We start from the raw sequence: 20,650 nt of genomic DNA on the forward strand, positions 1-20,650 counted from the left end.
GGGATGGCACAGTGTATGGAAAGGGAGAAAAATAGGAAATAGAAGCAATAGAAAGCATAATAAAAAGGTTAATGACTAAGATCCTGACACTGCGAGCATTCCTTAATATGGAGAATAAAGAGAGTAAGATGTGACATATAGCAGTTATTGAAAGCAGGTAATATCATCAGTAGATATGTTTTTATTATAAAATGTGTCTAAAATTTTGCACGGCTTTGAGAATCAAATAGAACACGCTTCTACATTTACACATAGACAAAATGCAAAAATTAATTGTTGAAACTATTTCAACAGGACTTACATTGGTAAAAGCAAAATACTCTGGATGCTGGAAAGCTGAAACAAAAACACAAAATGCTGGAAAAACTCAGCAGGTCTGACAGCATCTGTGGAAAGAAAGACAGGGTTAACGTTTCGAGTACACATGACTCTTCTTCAGAGTTAAAGAGAAGTAAAAATGTGGTGAAATATATATACTGTTTAAGGGGGGTGGAACAGGTGAAGCTGGACAGAAGGCCAGCGATAGGTGGAGGCAAAGGAGAGATTGCAAAAGATGCATAAACAAGAAGGTCAAAGGGGTGTCAATGGCGGTGGCACTGGCTAAAGGAGGTGCTAATGATGACATTAAGAGTAGAAAGCAGAATGAGCAAGTGACAGTTGGCCCTAGTTGGGGTGGAGTGGGGGTAGGGGATGGTGGTGGGAAAAAAGATTGAAAATAGGAAAAAAGGTGGGATATAGCCTATTTTCGATCTCTTTTCCCACCATCACCTCCTCCCCCACCCCACCCTGACAAGCGCCATCTGTCACTTGCTCTTTCTGCTTTTTACTCTTAATGTCACCATTAGCACCTCCTTTAGCCAGTACCACCATGATTCACACCCCTTTGACCCTTTTGTTTATGACATCTTTTGTAATCTCTCCTTTGCTTCCACTTATCACTGGTCTTCTATCCAGCTTCACCTGTTCCAATCCCCCCTTAGACAGTATATATTTCACCACATTTTTATTCTCTTTAGCTTTGAAGAAGTGTCATACGGACTCGAAACGTTAACTCTGTCTTTCTCTCCACAGATGCTGTCAGACCTGCTGAGTTTTTCCAGCATTTTTGTTTTCATTACAGTACACCTTCACTGGCTTTGCACCTGGTTTCCAATGCAAGCAATGTAACATCCTTTTCCCTCACACCTTAATAGAATTAAAACCCTCAACACCATTTCTTTCAAACAAAGTGCTATGCACAGATCTCCCAGTTCCAGTACACATTCTCTAATTTTGTATTGGGCCAACAGGCTGATTTCAATACTTACATAGCAGTCAAAAGAAAAAACTAAACCACCATTAGGTACTCGCTCAAAAACAAAAGGACACTGGCAATCAGAATGATGGAAAAAACTGAGATTTGCAGCACACTAATGCGTTTTTTGAGTGCTTTACAAGAATTCATGCGCATGATCTGCTGCTTTTCCTTCCTAGTCACAAAATCAAAATGATCTAGAATTTTCTAAAATGGGTTAGTGGGTCACTTACAGGTGAAAAACTGTGAACCCCGCACTTTGAGCAAAACAAGCTTCTGTATAACTTAAGAAATTTTACAAAACATTGATCAACTTAGGGTTGTATTTAGGTAAGTAGCTGCATCCCTTAAGAAAACACAATCTAGACAGAGAAGCAGAGTGCTAAGAACTATGTACATGCTAAAAAGCGGAAGCAGCATGCTACAAACAGACCTAAACAATCTCACAACCAACAGATTGTGAGACACCAAGACCTCACCCTATATTTTTTATATATAAAATATATAGAGATAGCATTGAGCATATCTCTAAGAATGTCAAAGTGAACAAAAACCTAAAATGGCTGAACCTATGGCCGGGATTTTCTGCTGGAAATTCTGCACCGTCACCTGAAAGGCTTATTCATCTCTGCATGCCTATCTTAAGTGAAGCCAACCCCACCAGAAAAGTGAATCATCGATTTTCAGCTCATCAACCTCCATGAAGGAATACCTCAATGGACTTTGATTCTGGACTCTGGAACCCACATGAAACAATATTTCTTTCCTCTGCAGTCTCTGCATTATATATCTTTTTTTTTTCTATCCCTTTTTTACTGTATGAATGCAAAGGAGGCAACATTGTGATCCTCATCTCACGTTTTACGTATGTGAAAATAAACTAACCCTTTGAGTTCATCCTATCTCGAGTTTGCGGTGGGGTTATTAATAGGAAATTGGATCGCACCAAAGCCGAGGGGTTGGGAAACATGCCACCACTTATAAAGAGGGAAACAAATCAAAACGACTTTCTGTTTATGGATGGGTGGTGAGAGGAGAAATTTGTGCTGTTTAAATTAAACCCCTTCCTGTCTGTAACTGAAATCAAATTGAAACTCTGCAGTCCTGCCACATCCAGTCATGAATAGTGGTGGACAACAGAATTAAAAAAAATGGGGAAAAAAGGCAAAAAGGAAAGAAAGAAAAAACAAAATGGAGGCTCATCTAAAAACATCCCCATCCTCAATGATGGCAGGGCCCAACATATGAGTCGAAAATACAAGGCTGAAGCATTTGCAACCATACTCAGCCAGAAGTGCTAAGTGGATGATTTATCTCAGCTTCCTCCACAAATGCCAGTCTTCACTCCACGTATCATCACGAAATGGCTGAAGGCACTGGATACCGCAAAGGCAATGTGCCCTGACAGCATCAGGCAGTAGAACTGAAGACTTGTGCTCCAGAATCAGCAGCATCCCTAGCCAAGCTGTTCCAGTAAAGTTATCCAACAATATGGAGAACTGCCCAGGTCTGTTCTGTCCACAAAAAGCAGGATAAATCCAATCCAGCCAATTACTGCCCCATCAGTCTATTCTGAATCATCAGTAAAATAATTGAAACAGTGTCATTGACAGTGCTATCAAGTAGTACTGACTCGCCAATAACCTGCCTGCCAATGCTCAGTTTGGGTTCTGCTAGCAACACTTGTCTCCAGATCTCACTACAGTCTGGCTCCAGACATGCAAAAAACAGCTGAACTCCAGAGGTGAGGCGAGAGTGACTGCCCTTGACATCAAAACAGCATTTAACTGAGTTGGCATCAAGGAACCCTAGCACAACTGGAGTCAATGGGAACTGGGGAAAACTCTTCACACTCATACTTAGCACAAAGGAATAGGCTTGTGGTTATTGAAGGCAAAACATCTCAGCCCTAGGACATCACTACAGGTGTTCCTCAGGGAAGTGTCCAGGGTCCAACCCATTTTCAGTGCTTCATCAATGACCTTGCCTCCATCATAAGGTCAGAAGTGAGGATGCTCATTGATGATTGTGCTGTGTTCAATTCATTCACAACTCCTCAGACAATGAAGCAGTCCTTGCCCACATGCTGCAAAACTTGGAGATTCAGGCTTGGCTGACAAGTACAAATAACATGCGTGCCACTCAAGTGCCAGGCAACGGCTGTACCCAATAAGAGAGTCTAACAAACCTCCCTTGACATTCAATAGCATTACAATCGCTGATTCCCCCCGCCATCAACACCCTGGGGGGGCGGGGTTACCACTGACCTGAAGCTGCACTGGACAAGCCATATAACTACTGTGCCTACAAGAGGTCAGAGGCCTCCTGATGAATAACTCACTTAAGATCCAAAGCCTTTCCACCATTTACAAGGCACAAGCCAGGAGTGTGGTGGGATGTTCTCTAATCGTCTAGATGAGTGCAGCTCCAACATTAATCAAGAAACTCCACGTCCATCTTAAGCATTCATTCCCTCTACCTGGTGCACTGTGGTTGCAGTGTGTGCCATCTACAAGATGCACAGCAGCAACTCACCAAAGCTTCCTTGATAGCATCTTCCAAACTCATGACTTTACCTCATAGAAGGACAAGGACACCTGGGAGCACCACCATCTGCAAGTTCTCCTTCAAGCCACACACTGCCCTGACTTGGAAATATGTTCCTCCACCGTGACAGGGTCAAAGTCCTGGAACACGCTGACTAACAGCGCTGTAGGTGCACTTACACCATAAAGGCCGCAAGGTTTCAAAGAAGGCAGGTCACCATCAACCTCTCAAAGGCAATTAGAGATGGGGAATAAATGTTGGCCTCGCCAATGACACCCCCACATCCCATGAACAATTTTTAAAATAACTATAACATTGGTTGACACTACAAGTATGCGAGACGTTTTCAGATTACCTGGTATGAAACCCTTTCTTAGGTTCAAATACTTCATGTTAATGCCAGGTGCGTAAACTTGAGCTGTTTATTATGTGGATGCTTCACAGATCAACTTATAATGTTATCAAGCACTTTAAGGATGGTGGATTATTTCAAAAATGGCACCCTATTTGGGGACTTTTTTTTTTAAAAAAAAAGGTGCTCTCAAAGGGTGGATAATTTTTGTTTTAAGAAGTGCAGTATTAGGGGTCAGGAATCCAAATTAATAGATAGTACATTGTGTTCATTATGGTTAATAATTCCTCAAATTACCTGTTTCTTAAGAACAAGCTGCAAAACCACAAAGTATAGTAACTTGTTGCAAGAATATTAACTAGGCATTTTTCAGCACTTTCTGTACACTGGTCAGAAAAAAGAGAAAGGCATAGCAAGCAATGGGGCATTTCAGAAATTCAAACAAAAGTATGTTTGAGTAGAGGAAGTTGGCATAATTTCTTTGAAGGTCAAACAGAACCAGCATCATCTGAAATAAATCCTCTTAACCAAAATTATTCCCTGCAGGGACTCCCTCCGCTTCAAGCAGACCAAAGCTGAAATCTACACAGGTAGATCACAACATAACTTTACAGCACTGAAGGTGAAACAACTCATCCAGGCACACAGACAGGATAGTTACAGTAGCTGCTGTATTTAACTACATCAAACATTGAACCAGTCACCTTTATGACAGGAACATGTCACTTCCAAACTGTAGGCCTTAATCCTGCTTCAAGCTGATTTCCAGTCAATCAGAGGTTAATTTTCTGATGGAAGTATCAATTCCAAATTGACCGACATAAGAAAGAAGAAAAGGAAAATATTTTGTGGGGGCGGGGGAATGGTGATTACAGTGCCCAGCAAGCTGGTTATCTTTTAGGGGACAAAAGCCAAAATATATACTGTATCATTTAACTACTAAATACTTTACAAGTTTCACCAAATGTAATAAATTTCTTTGGCATCTGGATTAATAATGGCAAAGGTACTGGAAATTGCCTAGAAATGAAGCTGGGATTGTTCTCCTTAAAGCAAAAATGGCTAAGGGGAGATTCCATAGAGCTAAGAATCATGAATAGTTTTGATAGATTAAATAAAGAAAATACTGTTTCTAGTGGCAGAACAGATAGCAACCAGATTTAACTAAGTTCCCAGTAACAGATTTAAGATAATTGGCAAAAAGGCGAGATGAGAAGAAGTTTTTCTACCCAGCGAATTATGATCTTGCATGCGGGCAGTGGAAACAGATTCAATAGCAAAGGGAGTTGGATAAATATTTGGAGAGAAAGACATTCCAGGGCAATGGGGAAAGAGGAGACTGGGACTTAATTAGATAGTTCTTTCAAAGAGCTGGCACAGGCATGAAAGGCCAAATGGTCTTCCCATTCTATACAAATTAGGATACATTAGCATTAGTTAAAATAAAAATTGAAAAATGAAAAAGGACAAAAGAATAGGGCAGCATTCCAAATCTATTTTGTTTTGTATCACTATTACAATAGTTATCCCTAAGAATCCAGTGACTTTGGAATGCAATATTTATTAAGATTTCTTTCAAATGCTACAAATTTGAGCTTAGTATTTTTAAAATGTCAAACAAGGTGATTTGGACTCCCTGAACTTGTCTCTCGCCCAATGTGCTACCTCCTGGAATAACAACCTGCAGAATTCTTAATCCTTATTGACAAACCCAAGTGAAGCAGGTTAAATAGTGAGACACCATGACTAGTACGGATATTGGTACAACAGTATTTTGATGTGAACAGAGCCAGAAAAAAACATATAAATAAAACAGTGTTGTTACTACTTTTTTTTTCCTTTAAGAGGTATCCAATTGCTTTCAACACTGAAGACCAACTGTCAATATGACACAACATCAACCAGCTTTGGAGAAATTTTTCTCTTCAACTCGAGCTCCAGGTCTCAATAGTTTGGCCCCAACTTTACATCAGCTGCCCAGCTACGTGTTTTTGATCAGTTTCTTTAGCTACGAGTCAGTGTATTTGTTTATTCTTGCACTCTACATTAAGTACTCCGCATGCACTGTAACTCCAGCAGGATGTAATTATTCATACTCCATGACAGGCCATTGTACACATCAGATAACAAGAGTCTGTTGGATGGTTAGATATTTGAAATACCACTTACATTTTAATTGTCCATGTGAATGAAACCAGTTTATGAGAGAGCACAGAATAGATCAATATTCCACAAGTGTTCAGCAACAGTTCTATTAAGATCTTTTTGGCTAGTTGGAGCCCACTACCATGCATTGCAGCTGCTACTTAAAGATGCTCTTGACCATGACCCTGTAAAATCTCTATTTCATCAGACGTGCATATATATTATTCAGACCAGATCTGGCTATACAGCACTGAGCCATTACAGGAAACAAATTGAGCCACTGCTGTTGCACACTCAGGAAATTAATACACAATAAAAATCAAATGAAATCTAGCATCATTTCATAACTTATGCTAAAATACAGCAGAATTTTGAAGACATTTGATCGCTGTGAAAAACAGAATATGGAAACTTGCACCCAATCAAAAACGTTACTGCATGTAAGATGTAGAAACAACTTCTCTAAATAAATGATGAGACCTGTAACTGCCTGCAAACTTCATTTGGTCACAGAACACACTGTTAAAATAAAATTTTTAATTTTCACCACAGTCACCACAGTTTTGAAATTATACAGAAAAATAAGTATAGTAAGATTCATAAGTTTCAGAAATGGCAGGACATTACTCCATTCAACAGCCAAATAAATCCTGTTGATGGCCTGACAATATAGATAACTAAATTAAAAACCGAAAACATTGTTAAATACTCTGCAGGTCTGACAACACCTGTAGAGAAAGAGAGTTCATGTTAACATTTCAAATTGATGAGCCTTCATGAGTTCTGATGAAGGGTTAACCACCTGAAACGTTAACTCCTCCTCTATCCACAGATGCTGCCAGACCTAGAGTATTTCCTGCGTTTTCTGTTTTTATTCAGATTTCCAACATCTGTAGTACTCTGCTCCAGAATGGACAACTATTTATTTTCAACTATAATTGGGCCCAATATCCCCAAGACAGAAAAGGAAATAAAGTAGCTTAGCAAGAAAGTCACAGTTCTTTATCCTGATAACTATCCAGTGATCGCAGCTGGAACTACCCACAGGGCAGCAGTGGCTTCAGTCATGATGGCCTTCGTGGTTGAAAGCTTTTGACCAGTTACTGGGGCAAACAAAAGCATGCACTCATGGAATCACAACCATGGATAAAGGAAAGAGGTTGGATGAGAAACTTGGAGCAAAACAAAGAGTGTACTGTGAGTCAAAGGAGACAAGTTCTGTGTCAATGCCAGTGGTCTAATAGACTATCACTATCACAGTCAACCTATTCACTGAAAAGTTTCTCAGAAGTTTGGGTTTTGTTTCAGGAATTCCCCAAAAACAGCAAAAACTGAATTTTATTGTAAACACGTTTGTCCTGCCATACATTGGTGAAATCAAAACATTCCTCATCCTAAACAGAACTGCAGCCACCCATTCCAGATCATACAACACAAAATCAGAATCCTTGCACAGCATTTAACGACTTATGTTTATCTAGATTTCACAATATTAAAACAGAAAGTCAGAATTCAGACCAATGTGGTTTCATTTTAACTCTTCCGTACCATAAACACTTCAACACGTGCACAGAAACATTGCGCTAGAAACTTTTTTTTAAAAAACACAGCGAGTGGTTAGGATCTGGCAAGCACTGCCTGAGAATGTGGGACAGGCAGGTTAAATTGAGGAATTCAAAGGGATTTGGATCATTATCTGAAAAGGAAGAATGTGCAGGGTTAAAGGCAGGGAATGGCACTAGGTGAATTAGTCCTGCAGAGAGCTGGCCCAGATATGACAGGCTGAATGGCCTCCAGTGCTGCAACTTCTGTGATTCTATTCTATGTTTGCTTGACATAACCTCTTCCATCATTTCATACAATTTGTGAAGTTCCAAACATTGCTAAAATGATCGACTCTAGAGTGCAAAATATTTCTAATAATGTCTCATTAATATTTTTATATTATCGCAATACAAAACCAAGTCATATCTTGTCACGGAGCTTCCTTACATTTCCACCTCCACAGAAAACAAAACTCTTATTTAGGATTTTCAGAGCAGTCTTCTTAATTATTAAAGGTACAAAAGGAGACACAAATGACATACGTCATATAATTACCTCCTATTCAGCCAACATTTAAGTGCAGCAGGGACAGAAATTATATGAAAAGTCGTATCTGCTGGTGCTACAGGGAATAAAACATTTATCCTCCCTACATTTTGTTGCATAATGAATGATGCAACAGGCAATTTCAGAAAATGATCGGCACAACTGAATTACTTTTTTTAAAAATGCAGTTATTTCTTTTCAGGCACTATCTTGCATGTAAGCTATCCCTGGAGCAATTGGCCAACAGTCTGCTACTCCCAGTGGATATTTTTATCTGAGTGTATCTTCCAGTTTTGACAGCTCTCCAATCCAGAATTCACAGAACACAAAAGGAATATTTTCTCTGAAATCAGTGAAAAGTAAATCACTATTCCAACAATGCCACTGCAAAGCATCTGCAGCACAAACACTGGTGAATCTCCCAAACTTGACACACAACTCCAGTACACACCATATAATTGTGTAATGAATTCACAATGCCAATTCACAATGCCTCTGCAGCAATTCTGTTTGAGACATAACTAATTGCAAGCAAATCACCATTTAGATATCACCACAATACACCAGGTAAACAAATCAGTATGCAAACACCAGAATCATGATTTGTTAAAATGCACGCACACAGCCCACAATTTTTATTCCAAAATCTTTTCACTTCCTCAGTCAGTCCCTCAATTTCTCCTTCAATTTTCTGCCAGCACTCATTACTTAGCCAGGTAGTGGAGTCCTGGTTAGGGACTGTCCCACAAATCCCCAGTTCCAAAACTGGCCAAGAATTGGTTGTACACAACCCTGTAGTGCACTGTCTAAAATACTGACCAATCTCTCTTGTTCCCAAGCATCTACACAAAGATAAAAACTCAACTCAGTTAGCAACTCAGGGCTATTGCAATAGTGTACAACAGAGCAATTTAAATTTGCTCACCTTTGCCTAGTTTTGCTTCTGTCAAATCCTAAACTTTATTACTATAACTCAAATTCAACCCATTTTAAAACTGTTGGCAGAATGAAACTGCCCTTCAGTTACAGTTTAAAAGTTAGATCTGTACACACTCACCCACTAAAATCTTTCATACCTCATACAGTTTACTATTAGTCTTCTAAATTAAGGCAAGAATAGTCATGTTTGCTATTATTTATATTCTATTTGATATTCAAAATACCCATTTGGTGTTAATTTGTTATTAGTCCTCAAAAGCTTTGAATTAACCATCCAAGCACAATTTATCAATATTATATCATAGCTTGAAAATATTGAACAGAAAAAATCCTTAGTTAAAATGACAAATCATTCAAGCAATTATATTTTTTAAAAACATAAAAGTACCTATTTTTCAGACACTGTCCAATGAGTCCTCAAATTGAAGCTCTTCAGCTTCCACTGTTTCTGAACTCTGCCACAATAAAGAACTGTAACGCAGCCAGAACGATACGACAAATATTCTTGAGGAAAAATAATTGACTCTAATAAAGAAGGCAGCTTGTGTTTTGTTTTTGGGATAAATGAAAAAGAGACAAGATATTGTAGAAGCAAAAACATAACAATGAAATAGGGCAACTAATCCATTCTGGTACTCAACAACAAGCCTGACATAATTAACTCAGAGGTTTATTTTTCTCCAACCTGATCATGAAGGACAGGCAAGACTTTTTTTAAGTAACAGCTGCACAGTGAATAGTTACTATTAGAAGAAACATTACAGAACTTTTGGCAATACAACAGAAACTATAATAATGGTTAGAACAGAAGTTGCCTTACAGTCAAGTTGCAGGCACATAAAAAAATATCCCCCATATATGGGCAGGGGGGCATCAAATCAGTGATATTGATCACTGGTTAGCATTTATTCATTGGGCAAATGCATTGCTGACTTCTGCATTGCTGATGATGTACTTCAGCCCGAATTTCAGGTGAGCACCATTTATACAAGGCAATATCTCCATTCTGCAATTCAAAATGCCACTGTCACTTTAAAACCACACACAATAAGAAAATTCCATCTGTGAACATATACAACAGTGCACATACAGACAGAACTGAACTTGTATGATCGTTTTTAAAGAAGAGTTATTAAAGACTGGGCATTCATTTTCTTTTACTGGGCTCTTCCAGACCTCTAGGGGTGATCAGCCACTCATACATATTATCTTATTCTCCCCAAGTGGTTGAGTACAGTACTGAAGAAATATAGAAGTTTACAACACAGAAGGATATTTGGCACATTGTTTGCTGGGTCTTTAATTGCCTTGTTCTTTTCCCGTAGCCCTATATCTTTTCTTAAAAGATACTTCAACTACTCCCCGTGGCTAAGCATTCTATGTCGCAATAACCCTGTGCACAAAAATATTTCTTCCAACATCTCTCCCCACACTCAGTAGAAATTTCAGATTGATGTCCTCTCACCGCTGACTCCCTAACCAAAGAAAATAGTCTTTCCATATCAAATTCTTCAGGACTGCAAGCCATCTATTAAATTTCCTTTTAATCTTCCCTCCCGCAGTGGAAATAGTCCATGTAACTCCAAGACTCTCTTTACAGCTAGTTTCCCATCCTGGTGAATCTTTGCTTTTTTTCTCCATAACTTTAATGTGCCATTATCCAAATTCTCTCATGCTATTGCACATGTGACAGAAGCATAAACTTATACAGATTTTTTATAATCTGTTCATTCTTACACTCAGCACCCTTACTTATAAAACCAAAATAGTAGTGGCCTTCTTATGGCTTTAACTGCCTGCATTTTCAAGGAATTACATATTTTGACCCCAATGTCCCTGTCCCTCACTGCTTTCAGCACATTTTCACTGTATTTATGTTCTCATTTCTTGTTTTCCTGCTAAAGTGCATCATCTCTCCTGCATCTTTAAACACTCATTATTTATGGGTTTTAAGAGCCATAATTGGGTCTTTGCTATTTGATAAAACATGACCATGAATTCTCACATAGCTTGTAATACACTTATTCCACCATTTTGGTCTAATTCAAAACTTTATTCTATTTAAAAATATTAAATGATTTTATTCCTAATCTAATTTCTACAAAATGTTGATCGCTTTTGATTAAAGGTGAAGCTTTGTGGCTGTTAGCCATTAACTAGGTCAGCATGGTTTCAAAGTTGGAACCACAGCTGTAGTGTCATCCCAAATACGCAAATTATTGTGATGGTCTGTTCCATAAAGAGCAGTTCTCTACACATGCAACTAATGTGGTCTAGTTGAGAGCTGAAGCTGGTTAAAATATTCTTCCAGCATTATAAAATAAATATCCCTGACTTTATTTTCAATGTCTTACCTGCCTAAAATCCAGAGGCTAATCAAAAATCTTCATTAGGCAGAAGGTGCTATGTGAAATGAATGTGCACATTAAGGTTTACTCATCATTCCCTAAAGCATCTTGCCAACTTTCAACCCTGAAGGCACTATTATCTTGCCAGGAAATGGTTCCATTGGTAGCCATTGCCCTTTGATATCTCACTGAAGCATTTTATAAAACATTTATTCATTCAATGTGGACATAGCTGGCTAGGCCAGCATTTATTCCTTTCAAAGTAAATCTGTAATCTCCCTACAGATTGAAACTCTTTCAAGTTATCAACAGTCACAGATTGTAACTCTTTCAAGTACATTCACAGTTCTTGGTTTCCAGGAGTGGGACATGAACCCACAACCTTCTGATTCAAAGGCGAGGGTGCTATGAACTGAGCCACAGCCCTAGGCCAGCATTTATTGCCCCTCCCTAACTGCCCAAAAGGTGATGGTGAGCCAACTTCTTGAATTGCTGCAGTCTGTGTGGTGTGGAGACACTCACAGTGCACCCACAGTAGACTGGGAGCTCCAGGATTCTGACCCAGTGCCGATGAAGGAACAGTAATATATTTCCAAGTGAGGATGGTGTGCGACTTGGAGGGAAACTTGCAGGTGGTGGTGCTCTCCCATGTGCCCACTGCCCATATTTTATGTAGATCTGGACAGTGAGTATCAGCAGGCAATTGGTTATTAAAGGATGTCAGAGTTTAACCTGATCCTGCCCTCAACTAACATTTACAAATCTGCAATGACTTCTGCTCTGATCACTATGCCATAATTCCTCTTGGAAGTGCACTTCCAAGAGGAATTATGACATCGTGATCAGAACAGAAGTCATTGCGGATTTCCACCTCCCTAACCAGGGATTTTGAGGCAAATTTTGGGTAGTGCTACCTTAGGTATAATCAGCTAAATCAGGACAGACCAGGTTTGACCCTGGAACCTGTGTAGGTTAAACCAGCTACGCTACTGGGGCAGGAGGCTTCAAAGCTTTATGAAAATAATTCCTCTCCACTACCTTGGATTAAGAAATCAGATTTCAATATCAGTCAAGTTATACCTATCTTTATGTCTATTTTTTGCTTTCAGTAGCAATAAAAAAATACATGAATTATGAACAGGATAATAGTACAAAGATTAATAAAATGGAATAACCAGATTAAAAGTAAATTCTCCAAATTGTATTACTGGTTGAATGTTAGCTATAGTAAAACAAAAGCTACCAGATTTTTGTCACTCCACTGGCATAATATGCAAGCACTAAAGCCTTAAAAACATTTTCAGTAATATTTCAATTGGTAATACTCCCATAAGACATCAAGAAGATAATCAGGAATGTTCCTCACCTAGTTCTTGAGGGTTATTTCCATATGTTACAAACATCTTTTAAATAAATTGTAAGATCTGATATTATACAGACAGTCTTATTCAATGCAAACCTACCATACACAATCTCTGGGCTTTTTTTGGAGTTTAATTGTTGTGATTCATTTTCCTCTACCTCTTTCTCCTCCACTTCAGCAGACTCCTTGCTTTCCATGTCTTGATCTTTGTCATCACTAACAGGAGTTTCCTCACTGTTTTCTTCCTCTGCCGTGACTTCCAGACTGGCACAATCAGCAACAGGTGATGGTGGCATTTCCACGTTTGCTTCTGTCCGAACAATGTCTGCAATCTCCACACCAGTAGAGAGTGGAGGAAGATCTTGTGATACACTTTCTAAGGTGCTTTGTGTTACTTCCTGTCCTGCAATGCCATTCACATCTTTAATTGCGTTAATTGTAGCAGGTACTATGATTTCATTAGCTGAAGCATCAATCATTTCTTCAGGTAGACTTTCACTGTCCTGCTCTTGTTTATCATCTTCCACCTCCCCATGCAAACATAAGTTAGGTGCAGGGTTCTGTTCCTCTTTAGGAACGGATGGTTCAGATTCCTCTGCAGAATCCAAAGGTGAAAAAATAGAAATGCTAGCAGCGGGTTCCGCTGTCGTCTCTTCTTCCTCCTCCTCCTCGAACTCTGCCTCGACCTCCTCCTCCTCCTCCTCTTCTTCCTCTTCCTCCACTTGTAAAGGGACAGGGTCAGGATCAGGAGGCTCTCCATCTATCTCCTTCTTTTCTACAACGGTTTCCGGTCTGACATCTGGTGAAGCACTTTTCACCGGTGGCTCCTGCTTTGGTTTCTCTTCTGTGTGAACAGAAAGGCAGCACATTTTAATACCTATACCTATTGGTCACACAAATTAGTAACTTATATAAATTACATCTTTAATCATTATAAATTGAATGCAAGCTGTTTACATTTTCAACACAAAATACTTGACTGTTATTACAGCTCACTCAATGACACCCTCTCCAAGAACATAACGCAGAAATATAGCAATGGAGGGAAAAAAAGCCTTTCAGATACCCTAGTCTTAGTTGCTCATCCTGATTGGACCATATTAGGTACGTGCATAAGAGGAGGAGGAAATATTTTCATTTGTAAAATTAAATGTCCTTCATTAATAACTCTGTTCTTATTGCACTGGTCCACTGATTTTTATCTTTACTGTGCTAGGAAACTAGGAAAAATGCATTATTGTTATTCTGGCTAATTTAATGAATTACATTCATTTTGAACTCTTAAGTGTACATTGCTCATGTTTAAAGTACCATAATTTATACAATTTGTCCTTGGACCAGGAGCTTGAAAGTGACAGGTTCCAAATACAGAGATTGAACTGAACAGAAGTACTGCCTTTCAAAATCACATCTTGAAAACGACAACCTATGTATGCAAATCCTCAGCAGCAACAAAGACTATTACTCTTGAAGTGTTGCTGTAACGGGTTCTAAGGCTTGCCTTTAAGTTACTCAATGAACTGATGCATGGCCAAAGCCAAATATTGATTACATAGCTCGAAGTAATAAAACACTGCAGCCTTTGAGTTACAGATGGTACCCAAAGCATGGGTTACTCTTTATAATCCAAGGTTTAATTTTCATAATCCTCGAGGAATTTTTGAATTTTGTATTCAAAAGCAGTTAATTGTATACTGCAGCACATCTTATGAGAATTACACTATGGATTTTATGGTATATCTCAGCAGCAAGTTCAGATTCACAGAAAGCTGCAGGATTGAATAAAATTAGACACCTCAGCAAAAAGGGCACTGGACACAATTGAATGCAATATCGTTAATTTTCTACAACCTTGCACATTAAAAATATCTAACCTGGTTTAAAGGTCATTCCTATGGTTGCAAGTTAAAATTAGATGTCACCATAAAATGATCAGACATCAGATTCACAAAACTAGAGATACAGTGAATGACTTTTTTTTAAAAAAAATGAACTGACTATATGATATGCATTTGTGCAGTCTATAACTCTGAAGAATACTCAAAACAGCCTCTATTTTCTTTAAGATAATACTGCTGTACAACATGCTTCCTGACACTCAACAACTTGCATTTACATAATGCCCTTGACGTAGGAAAACCTCACAATGTTCTTTAGAAGAATGTAACAGATTAAACTGATACCAACCCAAAGTTGACAAACGAGGTGGACTACTAAAAGCTTGGACCAAGAGGCAGGTTTTAAGGAGGGGTAGTGTGTTTTAGGGAGGGAATTAGAGTTTAGGGCCTAGGCAGCTTTAGAAAGGGAATTAAGGTTTAGGGCCTTGACAGTTGAAGGCATGGTTGTCAATGGTGGGGTGAAGGGAGTGGTGGATGTGCAAGAGGCCAGCACTGGAGGGACATAGAGTTCTTAACGGGTTGTTGGGTGAAGGGTCTTAGAGATAGAGAGATGCAAGACCATGGGAGGATTTGACTAAGTGGATGAGAATTTTAAATTCAAGGCATTGGTGAACCAAAAGCCACGTCAGGTTAGAAGCGCAGGTGTCATGAGTGTGCAGGACATGTGTAGACAGGATATAGGCAGCATTCCCAAGTCACACAATAAAGGTGAGCTAACATATCACAGGTTATGGTAACAAGACTTCCTTAAGCACATATTGGAGGCATTACTTCATCCCAATACTTTGCTATAGCAAGAACACTGCCAGTTCACATGCCTGATCAGAATGAAAGCCTTATCCCAAAGCATCGAATGTTAAAAGAAAACTTTATTAAATTTTAAAAGACCCTTGCATACTTATAATTAACCCTTTTAAAAGTGAATAGAAATTGAAAGATGTACAAAATCTGTCAAAAAACAAGAATCGGACATTTAGTAGGCATGACAGTAAACATTTGGCAACTCAATCTGAATTAATTTGATCTCTATGAAGCACTCTTCACCATTCATACTTGCAGTAGCCTTCATTCACGATCATGTAACAAAACAGAATTTATACTCATACCAGTGCATCAAAAGTACAAAGGTCTTACCTTAACATGGCATCAGAAACAAATGTGTAACATCATTAGTTTAAAAATAAATCAATACTTTCACTAATTGCATCACTGCGCAGTAAATGTTGTGATAAAACAGGCTTGTCCAACGTACAGCTCACAGGCCATAATCCAGCCTGCCATGCCTCTCTATTCGGTCCTCAGGCTCACTGTTCAAAATGCAGGTAAGCTCAATGAAAATTCTGTAAGGAGCTGTTCCTCCAATCACAGGCCATTTCTCTCCCATGTTTGCTGCTGATACTTAGCAGCAAATTTGGAAGAGAAACAGTCTGTGACTGGAGGAAAAGCATGGAGGTGAGTGGCTATGGTGCATTCTCTCTCTTTCCCTCCTGCTTAGGTGCTGGCACCCTGAAGGAGCACAGGGGTCAAAATGGCCGAGTGGGCTATGCAGGCCACTAGGAACACCAGTTGCAGCAACAGCACCTACCCAGCACTCCCAGTCCAAGGCAGCTGGAATCTCCGAAAATGCGGAATGAAGAAGAGCATCTTGGCACCTTCACAGCATTGCAAATTCCTCCTTGGCGGTAAAATGTCCAAACCTTGCAGGCCCGGGTGGGGAGTGAGCGTGAGAGCCCGTATGTGAGAGCAAGAGATCCCTTGTGAGTGAGCGAATTTGAGAGCCTGAGAGGGAGAACCCTGAAACTGGGAGTATGCACACACACACTTCCCCCTCCTCCCTCCCCAAAACCTATCCACAAAGCAGGCCAGGAGAGGAGGAAAACGCAGGCTGAAAGGCAATCCACTTTTGTATGAATTCCGCCGAGGCCAACTCGGGGTGCGTGCCACGAGAGGTGAATGCAAGGTCAGTGTCAGTTAAACCCAACTCCATAGCTCGGCCCCGGTTCACACCCCTTACCTGGTGACCAGGACTTGGGGCCTAGTCTGTCTCTCTCTAACACTGCTTCTTAAGCGAAACGGCAAAAAATGTTTATTGGTTAGCTCCGGTGCTTGGCACTTTTTACTGGGCATTTTTTATTCATTACTTTTTTAAATTATCAATTTATTGCTTTGACATAGATGTTTTTTTGAATTTCATGTTTAATGTTATGCCAAACCTTATCTTGCCAAAATTTGCTCATCAGCCCCCACAAGGGAGAAAAAAATTGAAATGTGGCCCCTCACACGAAAAGGTTGGACAACCCTGTGATAAAACATTTAACATTAGGATATTCTATCTTCCCTGTGCAACAGGCTGAACTGGCAGTAAAACTACCATTTGTCTCTGCATAGTCACTGAATTACAGATCCTAGCCCCAGAAATGTAAGCAGATACTTGTGAAGGTGCACAGAAGTTGTACTATGTATATTATCTTTGTTTTATGTAAAATACTTAATTCTGTTTTTAAACTGTTCCATACCTGCTTTCAGTTTTGTTATAGCAGCTTCAGTTCGCCCCACTGAAATAAATAGAAACATTTTATGGCATATACCATGCCTGAACTTATAACTTCTATGAAATGCTACTTTGTATTTGATTGCAGTTTACTGGATCCGCTATAGAAAACATTAGGCATTGAACCCCAGGTGTTCAAAATGGGATCATTTAAAATTACTTCAATTAAAACAAACTTCCAAAGAGATTTGGATCAAGTACAATGACTTGAATATCAATCTGTTCACTTGATCTCTACAACTGTACGTATGCTATGAAAGTAAACCAAGGCATGATGTTTTTCAAGAAACTTAAACATCACATTTCACATGTAGAATTATAAAATTGTTTGTATGCACTACAACATTAAATAAAATCAAACACAAGTTGTTAAAACATCCCATACAACTCTTCCATCCTCCAGAAACATATCCCTGCCTTAATGCTGGAAAATGCTAGTTTACGAGTAGACTTTATATTTCTTAAGTCAAAGTTGCTTTATTAAAATTATCCCTGACAATTTGTATTTTTACACTGCATTATTTACATTGCTTAATTCAAATTAGTGAACTTTAAAGCAAAAAAGTAAATGATCAGAATTAGATCATGAACTCAAAACACCTAGAACAAACAGGAGTCTATCACAAATGAAATACAGGCCAGTTCACTCAAAACTATTTAATCATACCAATGCCACTCAGCCCACCCTTATCTAATATTATTTATCTTTCTATAATGAGGTGGGCAATATGGAAGAGTATCAAGATACCAAAATCCTCAAACTAACCTTTGTTTAAAATGAGAAAGAAGTTCTTCAAATAGGCACTAATATCAAACAGGTTAAAACACTACTGAAATATGTAACCTTGGACCAAAGTAACTGACAAAACAAATTTTCTCTGATCTGTAAATGCAACTGAAAATTTGTTGGGAGGTAAATGTTATTTTGATTACAATTTTTGTAGTAAAGCTATGATAATATTAAATTGCCTGCCATAGCTAGAGTCGCTCACTCTTTGAAAAGTGTATCTTACATCAAGAATCAAACATTGACAGCTCACTTGGTTTGAGCTAGAGGTCAGGAAAAGGAATAACTGGGGACACTGCCCCTTGGGCCATTCATAACTTTGTACTGCAATTTTAATGATCAGGTGATTTTGTTTTAAATCTTAATCCACTGTATAGTATACAAGGCCTTTTTCTGCCACACATCCTTACAGATTTGACCAGCATGGGCTCTATAACGTTTAGCAAAAACAGTTAGGAATAACATGCAATGAAATACTACCTGTTGGATAGTTGTGTTGGAAAAGTTACAGAATAGAACTTTTGCCAATCACCCTGTTAAATGGGCTAAAATGGGCAAGTGTCACATTGAGGAGATCTGTCTTCACGGACAGCTATCCAGTATTCACCACATGAACTAAGATGAAATAATAGGACTATATTATGTTAGGAAGGCACTCCGTTCTATATTAAACCCTCTGTGAAAGTGGTTCTTGAACAATGGTTGAAGCTAGCCCTCTGGCAGCCATCACTTGGGTCATTTAAGACTTATCATCTGCAGTTGTCCTCTGAAATGATGGGCATTCCTTACCACAAATCTTTTTGCTAATCATGTGTTATAGCAACTCTTCATAGAAACAACTAACTGTTACCAAGGCTTAAGTAAACACAAATAAGTTTACTACCTGTACATATAAACATATTTTTGAGAAATTTACATGTACATGTCAGGCATCATGGTTAGCCAATGTAAATTCTTGAAAGTAACAGGCACAAAGTTTCTTCCATCTGGAATATAAACACAGCTAAATTCAAAAGGAAACCTGAATAATACACTAAACCTCAATCAACCCATAAGAAAAAATTACTCATGTTGGCATTTTTAGCAGTCATGGTACCCAACTGAAACACAATCTTCAAATTGAAATAAAGGGCTATCATCCATTTCCCCACCAAGCATTAAACACTCAATAACCAACATAGCTAAACGACCTCTATTTACCAGTCAAAACATTGCATCAATATATACCAAAGAACTGAACAAACCTTGCTTGAAGTCCACACTTGGTGCCATGTGAGCATTTTCCGCAGTTCCGAAAACTGGTCCATGATCTGCAACCTGACTGGGGAGCTGCTGAGATTTGAGGTACAACAGGTGAGGATAATGAGGGTGCGGACACAAAAACTAGCACATGGAACATGCAAACAGAGAGGAAAATAAGCAAAAAGTTTCCATGAAGTTCCATAGTAGGACAATAAATTCAAGAACAAAAAGCAAAACCAAAACAAAGAGATGGAGTAAGCAGGATTGAGAAGGAAAAGAAAACAGGATTAACATTAACAAGGATAGACAACAGACAAAACTCTGCTAAATGCATTCTCATTGTTCCCTCTAAGAGTCCTTTCTGACCAACTGAGGATGACTAGCCAATTACTCGCAAGAACAGAAAGGTTATCATTTTCTCTCCCTTTCATTCAGCTCTTCTAGAAAGTCCCAACAAGACAGCCATTGACGATTTGAGTTTGTTGGTGATTGTTTGTGAAGATTTACTATTGAGAAATGTTGCAGCATGATTAATGTAGCAAATGGGAAGATAAATTTAGTAATGTCTGCAAGTGATTTTTAAAAAGGTACAAGCAGTTAACTTAGATGTTAATTACATAGAGTTTAGCTGTCAATAACTTTAATTCTATGGTCATTATACACTGATGTCTGCATCTCTAAATGCCAACACTCATTGCTGCTTAGTTGATTCTGAAAAGATGAAATTGGTTAAATATGATCTAAATTTTACAAATTAGTCAACAGCTAAATAAAATGCTACAGCTTAATTTGAGTTGGTAAACTTAGGGGAGTAAACAAATCAACTATTCAGCTATCATGCTTTTTTCAGTATAAGAAAATAACTGCTCTTTACTGCTGACGGTAGACTGCATTACTGATTTATAAGTGACTAAAAATATACTTGTTAATTACAAAGTGCTGCTCACAGGCCTCTTATCAATATAACTGCCAGAAAAATGGCCAGTGGAACAGGCAATAGTGGGGGTTGGGCGGAGAGAATATGGCAGAGAAGGAAAATGGGACTGATTCTATGTGCCAACTTTCATTCGTCACTTCCTCACAACAGAGACCG

General features: G+C 38.8%; 1 protein-coding gene across 27 annotated transcripts in view; it reads right to left on the reverse strand.

The window, feature by feature from the left end:
- LOC144690603 (eukaryotic translation initiation factor 4 gamma 3-like) overlaps positions 1–20,650 on the reverse strand; it is a 347,183-nt gene that overhangs the window by 127,299 nt on the left and 199,234 nt on the right. For 20 of the 27 annotated variants that reach the window (XM_078558271.1, XM_078558260.1, XM_078558257.1 and 17 more), the window contains 3 exons: positions 19,560–19,647; positions 17,494–17,532; positions 13,180–13,923 (listed from right to left, as the gene is read on the reverse strand). In XM_078558271.1, coding sequence (XP_078414397.1) covers positions 13,180–13,923; positions 17,494–17,532; positions 19,560–19,647 — 871 coding nt within the window. The remainder of the gene's footprint in view (positions 1–13,179; positions 13,924–17,493; positions 17,533–19,559; positions 19,648–20,650) is intronic. The other 7 variants (XM_078558259.1, XM_078558253.1, XM_078558245.1 and 4 more) reach the window with 3 other exon arrangements.

This window comes from Cetorhinus maximus, chromosome 15, assembly GCF_964194155.1.
Source record: "Cetorhinus maximus chromosome 15, sCetMax3.hap1.1, whole genome shotgun sequence".
Taxonomy (NCBI): domain Eukaryota; kingdom Metazoa; phylum Chordata; class Chondrichthyes; order Lamniformes; family Cetorhinidae; genus Cetorhinus; species Cetorhinus maximus.